At 38.3% G+C, this 21872-nt stretch overlaps 1 protein-coding gene across 3 annotated transcripts in view; it reads left to right on the forward strand.

Moving 5' to 3' along the window:
* The window catches only part of PPP2R5E (protein phosphatase 2 regulatory subunit B'epsilon), a 150373-nt gene extending 142836 nt beyond the window's left edge, over window positions 1-7537 (forward strand). For all 3 annotated transcript variants that reach the window (XM_047079543.1, XM_047079541.1, XM_047079542.1), the window contains exon 14: window positions 3316-7537. In XM_047079543.1, coding sequence (XP_046935499.1) covers window positions 3316-3415 — 100 coding nt within the window. In that variant the 3' untranslated portion in view covers window positions 3416-7537. The remainder of the gene's footprint in view (window positions 1-3315) is intronic.
* Window positions 7538-21872: the final 14335 nt, after the last annotated feature.

Genomic DNA, 21872 nt, shown 5'->3' on the forward strand with positions numbered 1-21872 from the left:
TAGACTTGGTGAAGTTGATTCTGAAGATCTGGTGTATTAGAGTGACTTACCATGAGCAGACTTTAAAAAAAAAAAAAAATTTTTTTTAACCTTTATTTGTTTTTGAGAGAGAAAGACAGAGCAAGAGTGGGAAAGGGGCAGAGAGAGAGAGGGAGGCACAGAATCTGAAACTGGCTCCAGGCTCTGAGCTGTCAGCAGAGAGCCCGATGTGAGGCTCGAACTCGGAAACGGCAAGATCGTGACCTGAGCCGAAGTCGGTCGCTTAACCAGGCGCCCCCGGACTTTTTTTTAATGAAAGAAGGACTTTTTTAAAGTAAGGGTAATGTTTTGTTAAACGATCAGTAGAAGATTGTACTGAATAGATGGAAACGTTGGCTGCTCCCTGGATGTGAGACTAGGGAAAGGGAAGAAAGAGATTTATTTGCTACTATTAGAGAAGAGCTAAATGGAAGAGTTTATTTCTGGATGGCACCAAGTTTAAGTGTTTCAGTTTAGATAAATTTTTTAAGTATTACATATCTGGAAATGGTGAGTGGAAGAAATAACTAGCATTGTTATATGCATATGCTAACATTAGTGCGATGTGAAATTGAAATTGGAAGAGAATTTGACAGTAATCCTAGCATGACAGTATGGTTAAGCTTTAAAATTCCCACCTACAGAGAGAGAAAAAAGTAGGAAAGAATGGAATGACAGTAAACTACATCAGAAATATTTAGAATATTTGAAGGTAAAGTTGTCAGTATAAAAGATGTATAATAAGTCAGCATAAAACTCATCTGGAAGAAAGCTCCACAGGACAAATTGTATTGAATGCCATAAAACTTTTATTTTTTTAACGTTTATTTATTTATTTTTGAGAGACCAAGAGAAAGTGTGAGCAGGGGAGGGGCAGAGAGAGAGGGAGACACAGAATCCAAAGTAGGCTCCGGCTCTGAGCTGTCAGCACAGAGCCTGACCCGGGGCTCAAACCCATGAACCGTGAGATTGTGACCTAAGCCAAAGTTGGATGCTTAACCGACTGAGCCACCCAGGCGCCCCAGCCATAAAACTCTTGATCACAGATGTGAATGAAATGCTTCAGGAACAAGATGATGGGTGTTTTAATGATGTCAGCACTTAATTTAAAGTTCAAATTAGGACAGTGTGAACCTAACATATGTTTAACCTGTGTTTTAGTCAGAGAAAGTTCCTGGGACCCCCGGGTGGCCCATGGTTTTGTGGGTTCCAGCCCTGCGTTGGGCTCTGTGCACCGAATCTGAGGAGCCTAATAGGAATTCTTTCTCTCTCTCTGTCTCTCTCTGTCTCTGTCTCTCTCTCTTTCTCTCTCTCTCTCTCTCTGCCCCTCTTCTGCTCACACACACTCTCTCAAAATAAATAAATAATTTTAAAAATTAAAAAGTTCCTAAACCCTTGCTTAACACCTTTTTCCCCTTCCAAATGAAAAGGCATCAGTGTTCTATGGTAACATTTATTTAGACCTAATATTATTCCTAAACCTTACTGAAAAACCAAAAATGATTAATTTACCAAACAGCTTACTTACAGTTAAGAATTTGGAATTCATGATTGGAGGATCATCTAATCTAGTCTCTATTGCCCTGCAGATATAATTCTTAGAGTCAAAATTACCGGATAGAGACCTGTTGGAAAAATTGTTATGCCCATTGGAATTCATATTGTGCAGATTGTATTTGAAACAGCTGACACTAGTCATAGTATAAAGGCCTAAATTATCAAAATATTAATTATGAAATGATAATATTAATTATTATACTACAGAATCAAATATTTCCTCAAGACTAGTGGAATGAGAATATAAAATTAAGTACTTTTAGAGATTGGGGTTAATTTGTATGGCTGTAGATATCAAATACTTTTTTAAAACTTGGGGATGACATTAAAAAATATGATGGGGCGCCTGGGTGGCGCAGTCGGTTAAGCGTCCGACTTCAGCCAGGTCACGATCTCGCGGTCCGTGAGTTCGAGCCCCGCGTCGGGCTCTGGGCTGATGGCTCAGAGCCTGGAGCCTGTTTCCGATTCTGTGTCTCCCTCTCTCTCTGCCCCTCCACCGTTCATGCTCTGTCTCTCTCTGTCCCAAAAATAAATAAACGTTGAAAAAAAAAATTTAAAAAAAAATATGAGGCATTGGAATTATATACAGCTTTCACTTAACCTGTGTGGATTTCCCTGAGTGCATACTGTACTGTAACTGAGGTTAAGGCCTGGCTAGCTAAGGTGGCACAGGGACCATATCCCCATGGCTGAGATGGCAGGGCCCCCATTTTCAGGAAGGATCAGATTCACAACTCTTACCTGAGTCTGCTGTTTACTGGTTCATCACAGTATGAGAAAGCTAGGGATAGCAGTGGATTATTTTTAATAAATGGGAATGTACTTAATTTACGGTATAGTCCTACATTCCTTGATTTTGTATTTTCTATCTGGTTGATGTTAAAATTAACATCGTTTCTTTTATCAAAATACGGTGATATAAAAGGTCCTTGGCAAAAAAAAATTTGTTGACCCTATTTTGGACGTCCAGTTTTTTTAGTAAAATTTATCAAATTTACCAGTCAAATTGGTATTGAGCCAAATTTGAAGGCTTGGAACATTAAAAATTTGATTCATGATACTGTCAATGAAGTTCCTTCCAGATCGTTATAACTCAAGTCACAAAAGAAAGAACATTTTATTTGGTTGTATATATAGGTATAGAATAAGTTAATAACATGGATTTTGTGGTTGATTAATACTTGCAAGAACAAGATTCTGCTAAAGGATTTACTACACATGGTGTAGGGAAAATAGATAATAATAAAGGGAAAGTATATTTTCTTGACCTACTACTTTCTCTGCATCAGTATCATCCCTAGCATTCCTTTTGAGAAACTCTTTGGAGGCAAAGAGAAAATTAGATTTTAACTAGGTCCCCAATAAAAATCGCTTAATGCGTCTTTGGATCTTTAAGATAATGGATACATAGAAGTGACCTCTATTTTTGTTTCTTGGTCATTTTGAAGTTAACTTTCATTGTTAGGCTAAGTAAAAATGAATATTAATTTGAAGTCTTAAAATAGTCTTGTCATCTCTTGCTCAGTACATTAATACAACGTTTCTGTGTATGTAAGTATGAAGAAAAAAAAAAAAAAAAGCAAGAGAAAAACCGAAATGAAGAAATACCCACAAGCTTAATACCAAACTTTTCAAAGACTACTTCTAAAATATACATGGGGGAAGAGTAGGGGCAGTTACGGTTAGGTAATCTTTTCCGACTTTCCTAGTTGTTTACCTTGTATTCTGTTTTCTCCCCAGTGAGAAAAAGAAAGAAAAGGAACGTGAAGAATTGTGGAAAAAACTGGAGGATCTGGAATTAAAGAGAGGTCTTAGACGTGATGGCATAATTCCAACTTAACAGAAATAACGACAGCAGCATCACTAACCTGTGGAGTCACACATTTATGTAGTAGAAGATGGGAGGAACAGTTTTCTGTATTGTGCACCTTTGCAGTAGATTTCACATTTGTTTCATTATTACAACAGCACTGTATATACCTGTCTCTAAGTAAAGGAAAAAAAAAAAAAGGACTTCAGTCCAAAGTTTGGACAGTAGATGGACTTCTCAGAACTTTGCAAACATAATCATTGTTCTAACCCTCTTTAAAAAAAAAAAAAAAACACAAAAAAACAAAAAACAGTCTTCAGAGATCTGTTGATGAAATTGCTATGTTAAAATTCTATTATCAGGAGTTCCTTATTTATCCTTAGCAGAGAGTATAAAACAATTTTCAAATGTGAACAATCTTAAATTTAGCTTGTCTTTCTGCTAAGCTGTTAAATGTATTTATAGTAATGGAAGAAAAAAAAAACTGTCATTTCCTTATCAGTTTGTATAACATCCTCCTCTGGATAACTTGACTGTAATTTAACATCTTTTCCTTTTGCACATCTTCATGAGTTGAATGTCCATGTGGAAGGGGGCCATGAATTGTGAAGGTCCCTGGTAAAAGTTTTGTTTACTGGAGTGAACATCTTTCCAGTAACCAGGTAGTCCTGGTACTCCTTTAGTTTTAAAATTAGGAGTAAAAGAGAAGAGGTGATAAACATAGTAGGGAAGGGAATTTTGGGTTCATGCATCCAGTTTATGGTGGATCCAAATCGATGTCTTGAATCCTTTGAAAACAGGTACTGGGACATCATAGGCTTCAGTACCTGACCAGTATTAGTTGCATCCATCATTGAACACACATACCAGAGATGTTTGAGAAATGTCAGAAAACATCCTTTTGGACCATTTTGTAATAAGAAAGACAAACACTAAACAGTACAACCATGAGATTGATCACCAGGATTGTGAATCTAATTGGGAAGAGAGTTGAGCAAACAGCTTGGACTGTTTGGAGTTGTTGCCTTACTTTTTAATATGTATTTATAAAGTATTCCAGCAAAAGAGGATGTAGCCTCTGGGAAAAAACAAACATATTACAGTGTTTTTTGTAGATTCTCGTTCTATATCTCATCATAGCGCCAGCCCTGTTTTTAGCCAGAAAGGATTCAGGATAAACATTATTATGCATTCTGAATTGGATGCGTATTCCTAACTACTGTATTTGTTACCAAAAGTGGTTCTACAAATGCTACTGAAAAAAAAATCTGGAAATCCCTAATGTCCTGAGTATTAATAATAAAGTTTAAAAATGCTTTTATATCAAAGGTGCATTGTGACCAAATTGTTTAAGAAAAAAACAAAAACAAAATTTAGGGCTGTATGATAGACCTATACCTTATTGGCTCTCTGCTTTGTATTTAAAAGAGGAATCTTATTACATCTTGGGGAGATAAGATGCTGATGAAATTTGTGTCCAGTATGTACTTAACCTGATGCGGTTGCATTATTATGTACTGAAAGATACGTGTTTTGGAATTTATTTTCAGGATGCTTTTGCTTGTTATGGACGTGGCAGCAGTGAGTTGATAATCCTAAACCTTCACCTCCAGCAGTATTCGTGGCATAGGGCTGATTCTGTGTTCATGTATTGAATTGTGATAGTAGCAAACATGAACATATGAAATGTTGTTGCTCTTAATAGAAATATAATATCAATATGGACTTGTATATTTTCTTCCTTCCACTTAAATATAAAGTAGAATATGCAGTTTTATCGTTTCCAAGAAAAAAGGAAAATAAAAGCCGCTGACCTTTCTCCCCTATTAAGTGTTTCAGGATTATCAGGTCACAGTTTGTGCGTAAAAAAAGTCTGCTAATTATGGATATTGTCATCTCAGTAACTTTGTAAAACAAAAACAAAACTTGGCTATGTTAATTCTGAAAAAGAAACAGCAGTAAAAGAGTCATATGCAACACCCAACACAACATGGTTTAATTGAATGAAGATTTTTTTTTTTTTTTTTTTTTTAAAGAACATTAATGGGGATTCAATGTAAAGCTGGCAGAGGCTGCTGAAATGAAACAACTTACTTTAAAAGTGCTGGAGCAAAGGTGCAAGTTCAAACACTAAAGATAAAAAATAAATTTGTAACAAATCATCTCCTTTAGCTCTTTTGATTTGAGCCCCGTTAGTTTTGAGTCTGCATTACATTTGTTTTTGACAGTATAAACTTGTTTGCCATTAATTCATCTTTTTAGATAGAGGACGTTTAAAATCCCTGGTTCATGAACTCTCTGCCCATTACAACGAAATGCAGTCATTTGCGATGAGAAAAACGAGGATCCTGTCGTGCACCTCTCCCTGCCTCCGAGCAAAGGTGAGGACTGCACAGATACCCTTGATGTTAAATCTGGACGTTGACCATTCCAAACTGAGAAGAACAAAGCCGAATTTTAGACATATGTACAGAAGCAATTATAAATTTATGTCTAAAATGTATAGGGCAACTTCTGAGAAGAAATGCTGTCTTTCCTTTTTTAAACCGAAAGTGACAATGTGACATCTGTCATGTTGTGTCCGGTGGCGCAGAGTAACCGAGGTGACCTGACTGTTGCACTCTGTGACATAGTTAAGGCCGTACTTGCTGCATTCACAGCAGCCCCCTCTCTCTGTCCTTTCCCACATTTCTGCTGTTGTTGCAGCCTGACTTAATTGTGACAAATGCATCTTTGTGTTCTATTTTGTTGGCTTCATAATTTCCAGAACTATATATAAATATATTTTTTAAATAGCAAATATTGTAGTTAGTGAGTGACGATCACTCCAGCCTCATCCCTACCATATTGGTTTCAGGGATAGGATAAAGAGTGTCTTTGGAAGAAAAAACAAAAAACAAAAAACAAAAAACGAAATCAAACCAAACCCTGTGGTTTTAGAATGATGCCGAGGTCTTAGGCTGTGGGCCTAGAACAACCATGTGAGTGAACTGACCCATCTCATACTTTGAATCAAGCATGCATTCCTTTTCTCGTTGTGCAAGTGGTCCCCAGTTGTTTCCCTCCCGTGTTGCGTTTTTGTTCCTTTAAATTTTATTATATTTTGCTCTCCCTGACATCTGACTGTTTTTTATAAGAAATAAAATAAAATAAAAAATAAAAAAAGTAAGAAATAACTAATACCCTCGATGCCGCTGGATACTCACAAGCAGGGTTATGCTCCTTCATCTTGGGCTTGCTTGCCTAAATGGAAGGGTTTAATTTATTTTGTACCTCCTTCTATGCGTGGGACAGTCCAGGAAAGAGCCAGGAATTGCTTGTAATTGCACCTGCTATACAGAAATGTATAGCCCTAGGCTCAATCACACTATGGAAAGAAAAAAAAAAGTATATTTAGAGCTTTAAAAGCTTTTTTATTTTTTTGTGGGGATCGGGGGGTGGGAAAGGGAAGATGTATGGATGTTACTGGCATTTTTAAGTCTTCAGAGTTTTTCTGTGTTTTTTTTTCCCCCTTCTGTTTTGTCCTTTGCCTTTAATTAGGTGCACTGAGCTGGCCCAGGAAATGAAGAGATTCTCTCTTTTGATGCTATTACCAATGTTATCACAAAGTTGTGTCACCTGTAGCAAAAAGGTGGCACCAGACATGATCAGTGGTGTTTTATTTGCACATCAATATTTTTATTTTTATATTCTGGCTCAGCTGCTTCTCTGAGTGAAGTTAAGGAGTGACCCACAAAGGATTTTTGTAGTAGGCATATTGGCAATGTGTTTTATATTTCTCAGTATTTAATTTTGAAAATCTAAAAGGATTGTGCATCTTGAGAGAAAGTTGAGCAAATTTTGATCTAGTGGAATGTTAATTTGTGCTGCTTCCTGTGCACGATAGCAGCAGTAATCTCTCTCTTGGAAATAAACATCCCAGTTTATGATGTCTATGAATATAGGTTTCCTTTTCTTCCCTTCCTCCTTCCCACCCTTCCCCCCGCCCCACCCTGCCTCCTTCCTGCCTTCCTTCCCTTCTACCTTCTCCGTTCCCTCCCTTCCTTCTCTTTCTTTACTTTTTTTTTTTTTGAAATCACTTATTGTAAATAAGTTGTAATCCAGACCTCATGTATCAATGGGGAACTTTCAAATATAAATATTACCAATACATTTTCTGGTTGTTGTCTGATTTTTGATTGAGGTCTCGTGAGAATGACATATCCATTGGTTTTCGTTTGAAAATTGCGCTTTAGCCTCATCAATCTTTTGGTATTGTAGTATTCTATTGTTTTAGCAGGAGAGGGCAGCAAAAGTTTATGTTCTCTGTTAGAAATGCCGTGGTTCGTATTGGTTTTCAATTTAATTTGTGTGTGTGTGTGTGTGTGTGTGTGTGTGTGTGTGTGTGTGTATGTGTATGTATGTGTGTGTGTGTGTTTAAAACAGCATCTGTTTGTCGGCAGAGGTAAAAATGAAACATTTTTGATATGAAAAGTTGCATATGAAAATTATAGACTGGTTTAACCAGGCAGTGAAGACTTCTGATCCACATCAAAGTTCAAATGCCACAAAGCAATCTTCCAGCTCTGGCTAAAATATGCTACTTCCTTTTCAAACACAACAAAATGCAAGCTGAGTCTGAAACACTTGGAATTTAAGATGTCTTTCTTTGAAAAATGATTTACTTTCTTCAAAGTGGTAACAGAAACAAAAATGAAGGTGCTCCCAAAGAGAAATGTAACCTTCCCCTTTCACAGCCATGTGAGAGGCTCTGTACTGTGGGTGCATCCTAATAAAGCAGCAAAGAGTTTTCAGGTGCCTGGCGGTGTGTGTGTGTTTGTTTCTGTCCTCCGTGGCCATTTCAACCATACAAATAACAGATTTGATCCACTTAGTTATGAGGCAGTGGGGTTGGTATGTTCAGGCTTTCATCTTGAGATGATTAGGGGGATGTAATGTTGGACAGTGGTCCAGCGTCTTTTGCTTTATGGGCAAACTACTCCAAAACTGAGTGGCATGGTCCAGCAGTTCATTGTTTCATTTACAAGTCTACAGTTTGGGTGAGCTTGGCAAGGACATCTTGTCTCTGCTCCTCAAGTGTCGACTTGGGTTTATCAAGTGGGGCAGGAGAATTCACTTCCAACATGGCTGGGACTCACATGGCTGGCAAGTTGGTGCTGGTTGTTGGCTTCGGGGTCAGCCAGAGGCCTCAGTTCTTCAAGACATGGGCCTTCTTGGGCTTCCTTGTAGGGTGGCAACTGGGTTCTAAAAACGATTATTCTAAGAGACAGGAAATGTAGATTGCCAATTCTTTGAGGCCTGTGCCCAAAGACTGTCATGGCATCACTTCTGATGTATTTTATTGGTCAAGGAGTCACAGGGTCTGCTCAGAATCAAGTGCAGGGGACATAGACCTCACTGTGATGTGACAAGAGGGGTGTCCTCTTTAATCAACCATGGTATACTTTGTAAAGCATTTGATTTCGATGTGATCTGCTCTCTTGGCTAATGAAATCAGATTTGGAACTATGTGGAGTTAGTTAATGTTTCATGTTCAGATTTGGGGAGGGAAAAATCCTTGTAAATTCAGCAATTTTATATTTCAAAACATAACCACTTGTAACATCCGAAGATCACCCTGTTGGTAAGTTACAAGGAAAAGAAACTGGTAACAAAGAATTTTAGGGTTCAAAGAAATCTAAGTTGATTTCAATGAAATATCTAATTCTTTGTATAATATTGCCTCCTGCCTGTAAATAAATATTTATAATAATGGAGGCAAAGTAATGTACAGTCCAATTCCTGTTTCACAGATCTTTATATAATAGTGTGTCCTGTTAGGGGTGCCTGGGTGGCTCAGTCGGTTAAGCATCCGACTTCGGCTCAGGTCATGATCTCGTGGTTCATGGGTTCGAGCCCTGCGTCGGGCTCTGTGCTGACAGCTCGGAGCCTGGAGCCTGCTTTGGAATCTGTGACTCCCCCCCTCTTTCTGTCCCCTACCCAGCTCATGCTCTGTCTCTGTCTCTCAAAAAAATAGACAAATGTTAAAAAAAAGAAAATAGTGTGTCCTGTTGTTTCTATTAGATCAAGTTCACATTAGATTTGTTTTTAACAGGGACTAAACTATGGGATAGCTAGGGGAATTCAATTTTTTTTTCAATGATACATGTTCATGATATAATTCCTTAAAAAGGCAGATTAAAAAAAAAAGTTGCATAGCTGCTCCTCAAGCCTAAAAGTCTGCTACAAGATGTGCATTTGTAGATTGATTGACCAGCGTTTTTTGATTGGCTCTGTTCATGGTCTTGCCCATACCCTGATGTTCATATTTTCTGTTTCTTCATTTTCTAATTTAGTTCACCTGTTTTGAAACCATAGTCTGAACTGGTCATATAGTTTGAGTCAAACTTTGCTGCCACTAGATGATCTAAGGCCTCAGAACCAGGATGGATGTCAGCCACAGCCCCCTTCATCCTTGCCAAATCTCTCAGGTAAGAGGTCTCTGGCTGGAGCACCCCACATGACAGCTGTGGACTTGGAAATCAGAGACCTTGGAATCGTTTGGCTTCTACTTTCAGCTGTGTGACTTTGGAAAGTTTCTTGATCTAAGCCTCAGTTTCATTTGTAAAGTGCAGGCAAAATGGTACTTTATAGTATTGTTGTATTTATTACATTAGATAATATGTATAAAGCAATTAGCACAAAGCTGGGCACATGGTAACCTGGGATTATTACCTGCAATAAATGCTTGTGTTATTTGCAGTAGTGACTTAACTATGAATGAATAACTACAATAGCTATCATTTATCAAATGCTATATGTCTTGTATTATGCGAAGAATTTTATATTTATCGTTCGGTTTTCACAACAATCCTGGCGTAGAAGTCCCCATTTTGTGGATAAGGATAAGATAGCTAAGGCTTAGAGAAGTAGTCTTTCTGAGGTCACACAACTACCAAGGATTGAAGGAAGATTCTGACTCCCAAATTGCTCTAAACAGTGATTGCTGTCCAGTAGGATGACTGACTTATTCTGAGTACAAACACAACATTTTATGCCCCATAACTTAAAAGATTGAAATTTACTCCCTTGCAAGAAAGAACCATATTTCCTTTATCCTTACATTTCCACTCACCATCCTGTCCGTTCTAGGAGCTACCCCAAACTTCTTTTTTTTTTTAATTTAAAAATTTTTTAATGTTTGTTTTTTAAGAGAGAGAGAGAGAGACAGAGTATGGGCGGGGTTTGGGGCAGAAAGAGCGGGAGACAGAATCTGAAGCAGGATCCAGGCTCTGAGCTGTCAGCACATGGACTGACTCGACATGGGACTCGAACTCATGTACCATGAGATCATGACCTGAGCCGAAGTCAGACACTTAACCCGCTGAGCCACCCAGGCAGGGAACTACCCCAAATTTCCGTACCACACTCTTCATGTTCTTCATCCCAACCCCACCCCCTTTAATGTCAGTAGAAAATAAGATTACCAGCTGCAAACTTCTTTTATACTGACAAACTTAGCTGTTTTAGCACCTGTTCCCCCCCCATCCCCCCCCACCCCCCCAGCCAAGGCTTCTGCCCAACACCCCAGGAAGACCTCCCTTCCAGTCTTGGCTCATACCCCCTTAAAGGGCCCCGCATCCCACTTTTGATTTTTTTGTTGCACTGTCCATTGTTTTCTCTTAAAATTACTGTTTGGGAAAATATTATATTCCCATGAAAATAATTCAAACATTATCTAACGTCTTTCCAGGCCTACATCCTTAGCCTCTCCCTTAATGTAGTCACTATTCAAATTCTTTTTTTTGTTCTTTGTTTTGGGAATACCCAACTTGAGTGAGATACAGTTCACATACCATAAAATTCACCCATTTCAAGCAAGTGAGTCCGTGTTTTTAGGATATTCACAGTTATGCAACCACCACGACTAATTTCATAAAACTTTTATCAACCGAAGGCAAAAGCCCTCAAAGTCATGAGCAGACTCACTCTTCATTTCTACGTCGTCCCTCTCCCCCTAGCCTGAGGCAACCACTACCTATTGTCTCCATAGATTTGCCTTTTCTGGATTTTTCATATAGATGGGATCATACAACATGTGCTCTTCTGTGACTGGCTTCTTTAACCTGACATAATATTTGCAAGGTTCATCCATGTAGCATGTTATCGCTGCCTTATTTCTTTTTATTACGAAATAATACTCCATGTTTTGGATTTACCATATTTTGTTTTAAAGGGGTTTTTTTTTTTGTAGTCTTCAAGAAAACCTTTAATTTATGTCTCAGCATAATTATACTCTTAAAATGTAAAAATGTATGCTGATGGGATCACACACATTGTTCTGCCTTTGTTCCCCATTCCCCAGCTTTTATTATGAAAAACTTTAACCATTCAATGAAAGCAAAAGAGTCTTACAGTGAACACCATATATTCGCCCTTAGCATTTTACCATGTTTGCATTTACTGCTTTTGTATCCATTTATCCTTTATCCGTCCATTGATCCATTTTATTTTAAAAATACATTTCAAGGTAAATTACAGACATAAGTAAACTTTCCTCCTAAATACTTCAGCATGTATATCAAACAGAATTTAATATTTGTTTATAGTTGTATTCTTTTGGGGTATAATTTACATACAGTGAAATGAGTTATGACAAACCCATACACCTGTAAAATCCAAATTCTTACCAAGATAGAGAACATTACCATCATCCCAGAAAGTCCCTTACGTGCCTTCCAGTTAATTCCGAAAGCCCTCTGATATGAGAGAACTATTGTGCCTTTTTCTCACCGTAGATTAGTTTTGCCTATTTAGAATGTTGTAAAAGTGGAATCATGAAGTGTGTATTCTTTTATGTGAGGCTTCTTTTACACATTGTATTTTTGAGATTCATCCACATTGATGCATGTGTCAGCTGTTTATTCCTTTATATTATAGAGTAGCATTCCATTATGTAAATATAGCACAGTTTGTTTATCTAGTCTCCTGTTAATGGACACATGGGCGCATGGGCTGTTTACAGTTTTTGGCTTCTGTGAATGAAGGTGCTATGAACATTCTTGTACAAGTTTTTTTTTGCGGATGTGCTGTTAGTTTTCTTGCAGATATATCTAAAGTGGAATATGGGGATCAGATAGTAGTGTATAAGACACTAGGACTCTGGAAGGAGGGCAGAGTAGGGAGCATCAGGAATCTGTTCCCCCCAACCCCCACCCCACCCACCTAGACAACAATTGCATTGGCAAAACATGAGGTAACTATTTTGGAACTCTGGAGCCCATTGAAGGCTTCTTAATCCCAGAGGAGGTTGTGGAGGGAAAATTACAGTTAGTTCTGGTCAATTTCAGCTTTTAGTACAGTAGTAATTACTCATCCCCCACTCCCAGCCACGTGACAGGCAGCTGTGCACATTCCTGGAGTAGTGTGCACACAGTGTGGGAGGACTAGGGGTGGGAAAAGGGGGATCTGTCCTCCAAATGTTGGAGATGTGTATTCTGATTGCCAATTGCTGCTTCTGATCATGAAGATGCAAAGAGGCAGGCAGCCATCGTTTTTGTACACCTCCATTGTCCCCGCCCCCTCCCCATCCTCTCCCCCACCCCCACCCCCAGCTGAAGTGACTTCCAGAGGATTTGAAGGGCTGGATCCCTTTTTATTGCTCTTTTATGTTTCATTTTTCTCCCTTTCAGGAGCCAGCCATTAAAAGCTCAGACTTTTTTTTGTTTATTTTTATTTTTATTCTCATTTATTTTGAGAGAGAGTATGCAAGCAGGGAGGGGCAGAGAGGGAAGGGAGAGAGAGGACCCCCAGCAGGCTCCACACTGTTAGTGCAGAGCCCCATGAGGGGCTCCATCTCACGAACCATGAGATCATGTCCTGAGCTGAAATCAAGAGTCAAACACCTGACTGACTGAGCCACCCAGGCACCGTATGTCATTATTTTTAAATGTCTTAGCCTTCGGGCTTGATTTCAGCTCAGGTCATGTTCTCATGATTCATGAGTTCAAGCCCTGCATTGGGCTCTGTGCTAACAGTGTGGAGTCTGTTTGGGATTCTCTCTTTCCCTCGCTCTCTTTCTGCCCCATCCTCCATTCTGTCATCTGTCCCTCTCTCTCTCAAAAATGAATAAATAAACTTAAAAAAAAAAACCCTAACAGTAACAACAAAAACCAATGGCATATATGGGAAAATAAAGTGACCACAAACGCCCAAGAAAAGGCTCAGAAAAGATGTGAGAAGACATTAAGTTTCAAGCCAGGCTGATCCTCAGCATAGAAACAGCCTACAATAATTAAAATGACAACAACAGCAAACAAAAACTAATAAAATATAGTTAACCCTGGAGAAGGAGGAGAATCTGATTTCCAGTGTTACCACATCATTAGATACAAATGTCTATGTCCAACAAAAAAATTCCCAAAGCATACAAAGAAATGAAAATATGGCCCGCTTAAAGGAAAAATATATATCAACAAACCTCCCAAAAAAGACCTAATGGCAAGTATACCAGGTAAAGAGTTTAGGGATGCCTGGGTGGCTTAGTTGGTTAAGAGATCAACTCTGGATTTTGGCTCAAATCATGATCTCGTTTGTTCATGAGACTGAGTCCTGTATCAGGCTCTGCACTAGCAGCACAGAGCCTGCTTGGGATTGTCTCTCGCCCTCTCTCTGCCCCTCCTTTCCTCTCTCTCTCAAAATAAATAAACTTAAAAAAAAAAAGACTTTAAAACAACTGTCTTCAAGGTGCTCAAAGAAAAAGAAAGATGTGGAGAAATTCAGAAAAATGAACGAGCAAAATGGAAATAATCAATAAAGACATAGAAAACTAAAAAAAGAACAACCAAAAAGACATTGTGGAGCTGAGAGTTAAAATAACTGAAATGAAAAATTCACTAGAGAGATGCAAAAGTATTTTTGAGGAGGCAGAAGAAGGAATGAGCATACTCGAGGATAGGACAATAGCAATTATTAAGGCCAAGGAACAGAAAGAAAAATGATTGAAGAAAAGTGACTAGAACCTAAGGCAACTGTGTGGGTCACCACTAAGTAGACCAACATATGCATCATGGGAGTTCCAGAAGAGAAGAGAAAAGGGCAGAGAATATTTGAGGAAATAATAGCTGAAAACTTCCCAAATTTAATGAGAGATGTGACTATAAATATCTAAGAACTTCAATGGACTCCAAGTAAGATGAATTCAAAGGGATCTAGATTGAGACACATTATAATCAAACCATAAAAAGCAATAGAATCTTGAAAGAGAATATTGAAAGCAGCAAGAGAGAAGAAGCAAGTCATCACATACAAAAGACCTTAACACAATTATCAGCAGATTTCTCATTGGAAACTTTGAAGGGCAGAAGACAGTGAGCCAACATATTCAAATGTTAAAAGAAAAAACCATCAACAAAGAATTCTGTATCCAGGAAAACTGTCCTTCCAAAGGGAGAGAGAAATTAAGACATTCCTGGATAAACAAAGGCTGAGGGGGTTTGTGACCATTATACCTGCCCTGCAAAAAAATGCTCAAGGGCATCCTGCAGGGTGAAATTATTGGTTTACGTTTGGGGTACACAATGTATGCAGCTAAAATTGTGTGTCATCAACAACTGAAAAGGGTGGGAACAGAGCTATAAGAGAGCAGTATTTTTATATTGTTGAAGTTAAGCTGGTATAATTTCAAATTAGAGTGTTATAACTTAAAGATGTTAAATGTAATCCCCATGATAACCACAAAGAAAATAGCTATAGTATATACACAAAAGGAAATGAGACAGAATATAAACAGTTCAGTATAAAAAATCAACTGAACCCAAAAGAAGATAATGCAGGAAATGAGGGATAAGAATGCTATAGGGCATAGAGAAATAAATAGCACAATGACAGAAGTAAGTCCCTCCTTATCAGTAATTACTTTAAATATAAATGGATTAAATTCTCCCTATCAAAAGACAGAGATTGGCAGAATGGATAAAAACATATGACCCAACTATATGCTATCTATAAGAGACTCACTTGAGAAACAAAGACACAAACAGGTTGAAAGTAAAAGGATGGAAAAAAGACATTTCATGCAAATAGTAACCAAAAGAGAGCAGGGATGGCTGTAATATCAAAATAGGGTTTAAATGAAAAAAAACTTTACAAGAGTCAAAGAAAGACATTTTTTTTTAAAATTTTTTAAGTTTATTTTTGAGACAGCATGAACGGGGGAGGGTCAGAGAGAGGGAGACACAGAATCTGAAACAGGCTCCAGACTCTGAGCTGTCAGCACAGAGCCCGACGCGGGCCTCAAACTCACCGACCATGAAATCATGACCTGAGACGAAGTCGGCCGCTTAACCGACTGAGCCACCCAGGCGCCCCTAAGAAAGACATTTTATATTAATGAAAGGTTCAATACGACAATAAGATGTAACAATTATAAACATATATGCATCTAATGATAGACCACAAAAAGATATGAAGCAAAAAACTGACAGAACTGAAGGGAAAAGTTTACACTTATGAATAATTTTACTGCAAAAAATTTAGATAACCTAGAAAAATTTATAGAAACACAAAATTTACCAACACTAAATTACAAAAAATGGAAAACCTGAATAGACCTATAACTATTAAGGAGATCTACCAGTCATCAAAAATCTCCCAACAAAGAAAAGTTCTGGTCCTAATGGTTTCACTGGGAACTTCAAACAAACATTTAAAGAAGCATTAGTATTAATTCTAGAATTAAATAATTATTAATTAATTCTAGAATTAATACTAATTCTTCTTAATTACTTCCAAAAAATTGAAGAGGAAGGAGGATTTTCCAACTCATTTTATGGCCAGCATAATCCTGATATCAAACCCAGGAAAAGATAACTACAAAAAGAGAAAACTATAGATCAATATCCCTCATAGGCATTGATGTACAAATCCTTAAAAAAATACTAGCAAACAGAATTCAGCAGTGTTTTAAAAGGATTATACACCATGACCATGTGGGATTTATTGCTGGAATACAAAGGTGATTAAACATCAATCAATATCAATCAATATGCCAGATCAACAAAATGAAGGGAAAAAAACACATGATCATCTTAATTCATGCAGAAAACTCATTTGACAAAATTTGACATCCTTCTTAATAAAAATACTCAACAAAATAGTAATAGCAGGGAACAACCTCAACATAATAAAACCACATATGAAAGACCCACAGCAAAGATGATACTCAATGGTAAAAGACTGAAAGTTGTTCCTCTAAGGTCAGGAACAAGGCAAGCATGCCCACTTTCACCACTTGTATTCAACACAGTACTGGAAGTTCTAGCCAGAGCAATTAGGCAAGAAAAAGAAATAAACTGTATCCAAATTGAAAAGAAAGAAGCAAAATTATCTCTGTTTGCACATAATACAATCTTATGTGCAGAAAACTCTAAAGACTCCATAAAAAATTTTTTAGAACTACTAAATAAATTAATACAAAGCAGAATACAAAGTCAACACACAAAAATCAGATGCATTTCTATACACAATGAACAATCTGAAAGGGAAATTATAAAACAATTCCACATACTGAATAACATCAACAAGAATAAAGTCCTTATGAATTAACTGAGGAGGTGAAAGATTTGTACAATGAAAACATAAAACATTGCTGAAAGAAATTAAAGAAGACATAAATAAATGGAAACATATACCGTGCTCATGGGTTGGAAGACTTGAATTTGTTAAAATGTCAATACTACCCAAAGTGATCTATAGATTCAATGCTACTACTATCAAAATCCCAATGAAATTTTTTTTTAGAAACAGAAAAATTCTTTAAAAAATTCATGTGGAATCTCAAGGAACCCCGAATAGACCAATCTTGAAAAAGAACAAAGCTGGAGGACTCACACTTTCTGATTTTAAAACTTACTACAAAGCTACATATAGTATTGGCATAAGGACAAATATATAGACCAGTAGCACAGAATAGAGAGCCCAGAAATAAACCCTCACATATACAGTCAAATGATTTTGCCAAGGATGCCAAGACTATTAGATGGAGAAAGGACATTCTTTTCGACAAGTAGTGCTGGGAAAACTGAATACCCACATGCCAAAGAATGAAGTTGTGCCATTGCCTAACACCATATTAAAAAATTAACTCAAAATGGATCAAGATTCCAAATGTAAGACCTAAAACAAAACAACTCTTAGAAGGAAACTAGGACAAAATCTTCATGACATTGGATTTGGCAATGATTTATTGGAGATGATATCAAAGACACAGGTAACAAAAGAAAAAATAGACAAATTGGACTTAATGAAAATTCAAAAATATTTGTGCATCCAAAGACACTATCCCCAGAGTAGAAAACCCACAGAAAGGGAAAAAATGTTTACACATTGTATATCTGATAAACAGTTGATATCCAGAAAAGACAGAGAGCTTCTAAAACTCAATAACAAAACAAACAACCCAATTTAAAAATGGGCAAAAGACTTGAATTTCTCCAAAGAAGATACATGTATGGCCAATAAGCACATGAAAAGATGCTCAACATCAGTAATCATTAAGAAAATTAAGAAATGTAATCATTAAGAAAATTAAGCAATTAAGAAAATTGCTGTGGGTTTTTTATATACGGTTTTTATTATATTGAGGTCGTTTCCCTCTGTTCCTATTTTGTTGAGTATTTTTATCAATAGAGTCCCAGGTCTTTCCTTGTTTTTCATGACTGACACTTTTGAACAGTACCAGTCAGTTATTTTTTTAGGATGTCCCTCGATTTGGGTTTTCTGATATTTTCTCATGATGAGGTTGAAGTTATGCATTATTTGGAAGGATGCTTCAGACACGATGCTCCTCTCTTAGTGCATATATTATAGGTACATGATGCCACTGTATGTTACTAGGCTGCAGAGAATATTCACATAGTCTTATTAATGTAATCCCTGATTACAAATGCAATTAAAATGGTGATATAACTATGTTAGGAGGATGGGAAGCATACATAGGCCAGGCAAAGTTAAGCTAAATCATTATTACTAGTAATGTGTATAGAGTCGCTAAATCAAGGAATAGTAGTATAAAGAATTGGAAATGTGGGAGCAACCATTGACAGTTTAAGGAGTTCAAGTTAACTAAAAGTAGTCAAAAAGGACGGGAGAGAGTTATCCTACAAAAGAAGCATGACTGTCTTTCACCAGAGTCTTAATGCCTGAGAAATAGGTCAAATAAATCGTGTGCATTCTTTTTTTCAAAAGCCTAGTAAGACAGACCGCAGACAGCCTCAGCAGCAGATTGAGACGTGCCTGTTGGTATAAAAGGGGCTCTCTCTCTGAGGCCAGAGTAATTACGATGTGGAAGGATAAAGCAGATCCAGGTCAAGCATTACGGAGTAATATGTTGAGCCCACATCCCCCTAAATACATAACTTTTTTTTTTTTCTGAGTTTTTAAGAAGGCAAGCGTCAGGGATTGACCTGTGCCACTGTTTACTGTATCCCAGATTAGAAAGAAAGCTGGCACGCAGAGCCTTCTAGCTTGCTTGAATGAGGAAATGTGAACATCAGATGGTGTTAATTAGTTAGGCATTTCCAGGCTATTTCACGGACACAAAAAGGATATTATCACTGATCCACACGGCACTGCAACACCTGGTGTGCTCAGACAATAGCGAATTCACATCCCAAGCCATGTGAAGTGTCAATGATTGTGATCAAACAAATCAAGCCCGTGGAATCTCAAAGGCAAGCCCTTGCCTTGTGGAAGCCTGGGGATGGCTGCAGGAGGGTCTGAGAGGAGGCAGTTGGAAGATGGAGGGGAGCTTTCATTATCGCTTCCCCAGCCTCTAAATCTGAGGCCCCCAAAGGTCGCGAGGCATCTTTGTGGGGGTGTAGTCCTGCTCTCTTCTAATTGGCAATTTGGTGAGGAATTATCACAGAGGGAAACCTCTGGAGATTCATAAAACGCGGCATGAACAGATTAGCTAAATTACAGCAGTGGGAGAGGGAAGGGAATTGCTGGGCAGAAGCACTTTTAAAAGCTCATGAATAAAAAGCACATCAGTTTGGGAGGCTTTGTTTTCATTATGAAATTGCATGTCTCTTTTCATCTTTACTGCTTCCTATAGTATCACAGCTTTGCAGGAAAGTGCGCACGTCACACGTGAACAGCTCACGGGGGTATATACTGATCTCTTTTTAAAGATAAAAGTGAGAAACCAAAGTGAGAAGTAGAGGACAAGTTGGGAGAGACTGTATTCTGCTGTCACCATCCAGGGACCAGTGGCTCGATGCTCCGGTGTACACCAGGTGGCCAGGGGTGGCCGCACCTCTGTGGAATTGTCTCCACTCTTTGAAGGGCCTCACGCATGAGCCCCTGTGGGGATACCCGCAGCTGTCGTCCTTCTAACTTCATGCTGTAGCCAGCAACACCTGGGAAGGAAGTAAAAGTCTTCAGGTGCGGCCTGAACAAGAAATAGGACTACAAACTCTTAAAAACTGAGAACAAACTGAGGGTTGATTGGGGGGGGGGGGGTGAGAGGGAGGGGAGGGTGGTTGATGGGCATTGAGGAGGGCACCTTTTGGGATGAGCACTGGGTGTTGTATGGAAACCAATTTGACAATAAATTTCATATTAAGAAAGAAAGAAAGAAAGAAAGAAAGAAAGAAAGAAAGAAAGAGAAAGAGAGAGAGAAAGAAAGAAAAGAAAGAAAGAAAGAAAGAAAGAAAGAGAAAGAGAGAGAGAGAGAAAGAAAGAAAGAAAGAAAGGAAGGAAGGAAGGAAGGAAGAAAGAAAGAAAGAAAGAAAGAAAGAAAGAAATAGGACTACAAGTGAGTAAGGGGATACATACAAAGGCCCTGCTGTGGTTTTCCCAGGAAACTCATGGTTTGTTTCCATCCCATGACTCATCACTGATTCAGTAAGTGAAAGAAAGCCTGAAGGAAAGCCAGTGGATTGTTCTGAATATCACTGTTCTGGGATCACAGGGAGCCATCTTTGAATCTGCTCACCACTGTCTGCCTCCTGGCTCCCAGTGGTTTACCCCCTTCTGCGTATCCCTCCCATACACAAAGTACATTCACCTCCTTCCAAGGGGAGCCAAGAGCCTCAACATCCAGAATCTCATGATCTAAGTCAGGAACTATAGTCTTTGTGTGAAATTCCACTAGATTTATCAATTGTTTAAACCAGAGAGACAAGTTATCTGCCCCTTGCCTCTGTGACCTGCAATTATGGAATAGGCATAGATTAATACCTATGGACATTTCAGTTCAAAAGGCAGAAATGGGAGGTACAGAAGAGTGCTCGGAATAACTCTCCTTGGCTCTGCCCCCTGGGTTCTTGATTCCATCCTGTCTTTTTAAATGAAAGAAAGGACATATTTACAGTGTAATAATGCCATCAGTCTCCTTCCTGCAAGTGGGATTTTGTGAGTCCAAACGCCTCTTTTCTTGGTACTATTTCTATCCCTTTCAGCCCAACGTGGTAGTATTTTTGATGAAATAACTTTCTCAAAAACTTTAGGCATCTTCCATGGATTTCACTGGGGTTCGTTCCATTCGACAAGAACCACATCTTACAGATATTTTTGAGATAAGCCCTTTTGAGATACGCCCTTCTCCACCGTCTCCTGCTGGGATGGCTGTAGGACCAGGCTCCTAAGCTTCCCCCTGGCCCTTTGATTTGATTTAGAGGATCTGGGAGATATAGCCTTAATGTCTTGAGAGGACCCTTTACGTGACTCTGCTTTTCTGATCTGTCTTGAGATTTTAACAAAAGGTTGTAAAGTCACACTCTTGGTTTTTTCTCCTTGCCGTATTTTCCTGACAGTGCAAGGAAGCCATTCCTTAATTTTAACATCATTTGCCATCTGAGAAGTCTAATACTTTTCAAAATTAAGTGCTGTTCTTTGTGTAACGGGTTTCCCTCAATTTATCTGTCATCCTTGTACATTTTATTATTATTATTATTTTATTTTATTTTATTTTATTTTTTTTTAATTTGAGAGAGAGACAGAGAACATAAGTGGGGAAGAGGGACAGAGGGTGTGAGAGGGAGAGAGAAGCAGGCTTCACGCTCAGTGCGGAGCCTCATGTGGGGTTCAATCCCACAACCCTGGGATCATGACCTGAGTTGAAATCAAGAGTCAGACACAACTGACTGAGCCACTCAGGTGTCCCTTCCTGTACATTTTAATATGAGCAGCAACAAGGAATCAGGTGATACCTTCTTCACTTTGCTTACAAATCTCTTTAGCTAACTAATCAAGGTCATTCCTTGCATGTTCTGCTTTCAGTTTAGCTGCAGGAGACAACTTTGCTGAGCTATCTGCCACTACGTGGTAAGCATTTCCCTTTCTCTGTTTTCCAATAACATGTTCCCCACTTCCTTCTAAGACTTCATCAGCAGTGTCCTCAGAATCCCTTCTACTAACAATCTATTGAAGCCAGTTTAGGTTTTGTCTCTCATATCCTTCAAAATTCTTCCAGTCTCCACACAGTTCCAAAGTCACTCTTGTATTT

This window comes from Lynx rufus, unplaced genomic scaffold (assembly GCF_022079265.1).
Source record: "Lynx rufus isolate CCGP_SWC_20201006 ecotype Redwood Valley unplaced genomic scaffold, mLynRuf1.p SCAF_17, whole genome shotgun sequence".
Taxonomy (NCBI): Eukaryota; Metazoa; Chordata; class Mammalia; order Carnivora; family Felidae; genus Lynx; species Lynx rufus.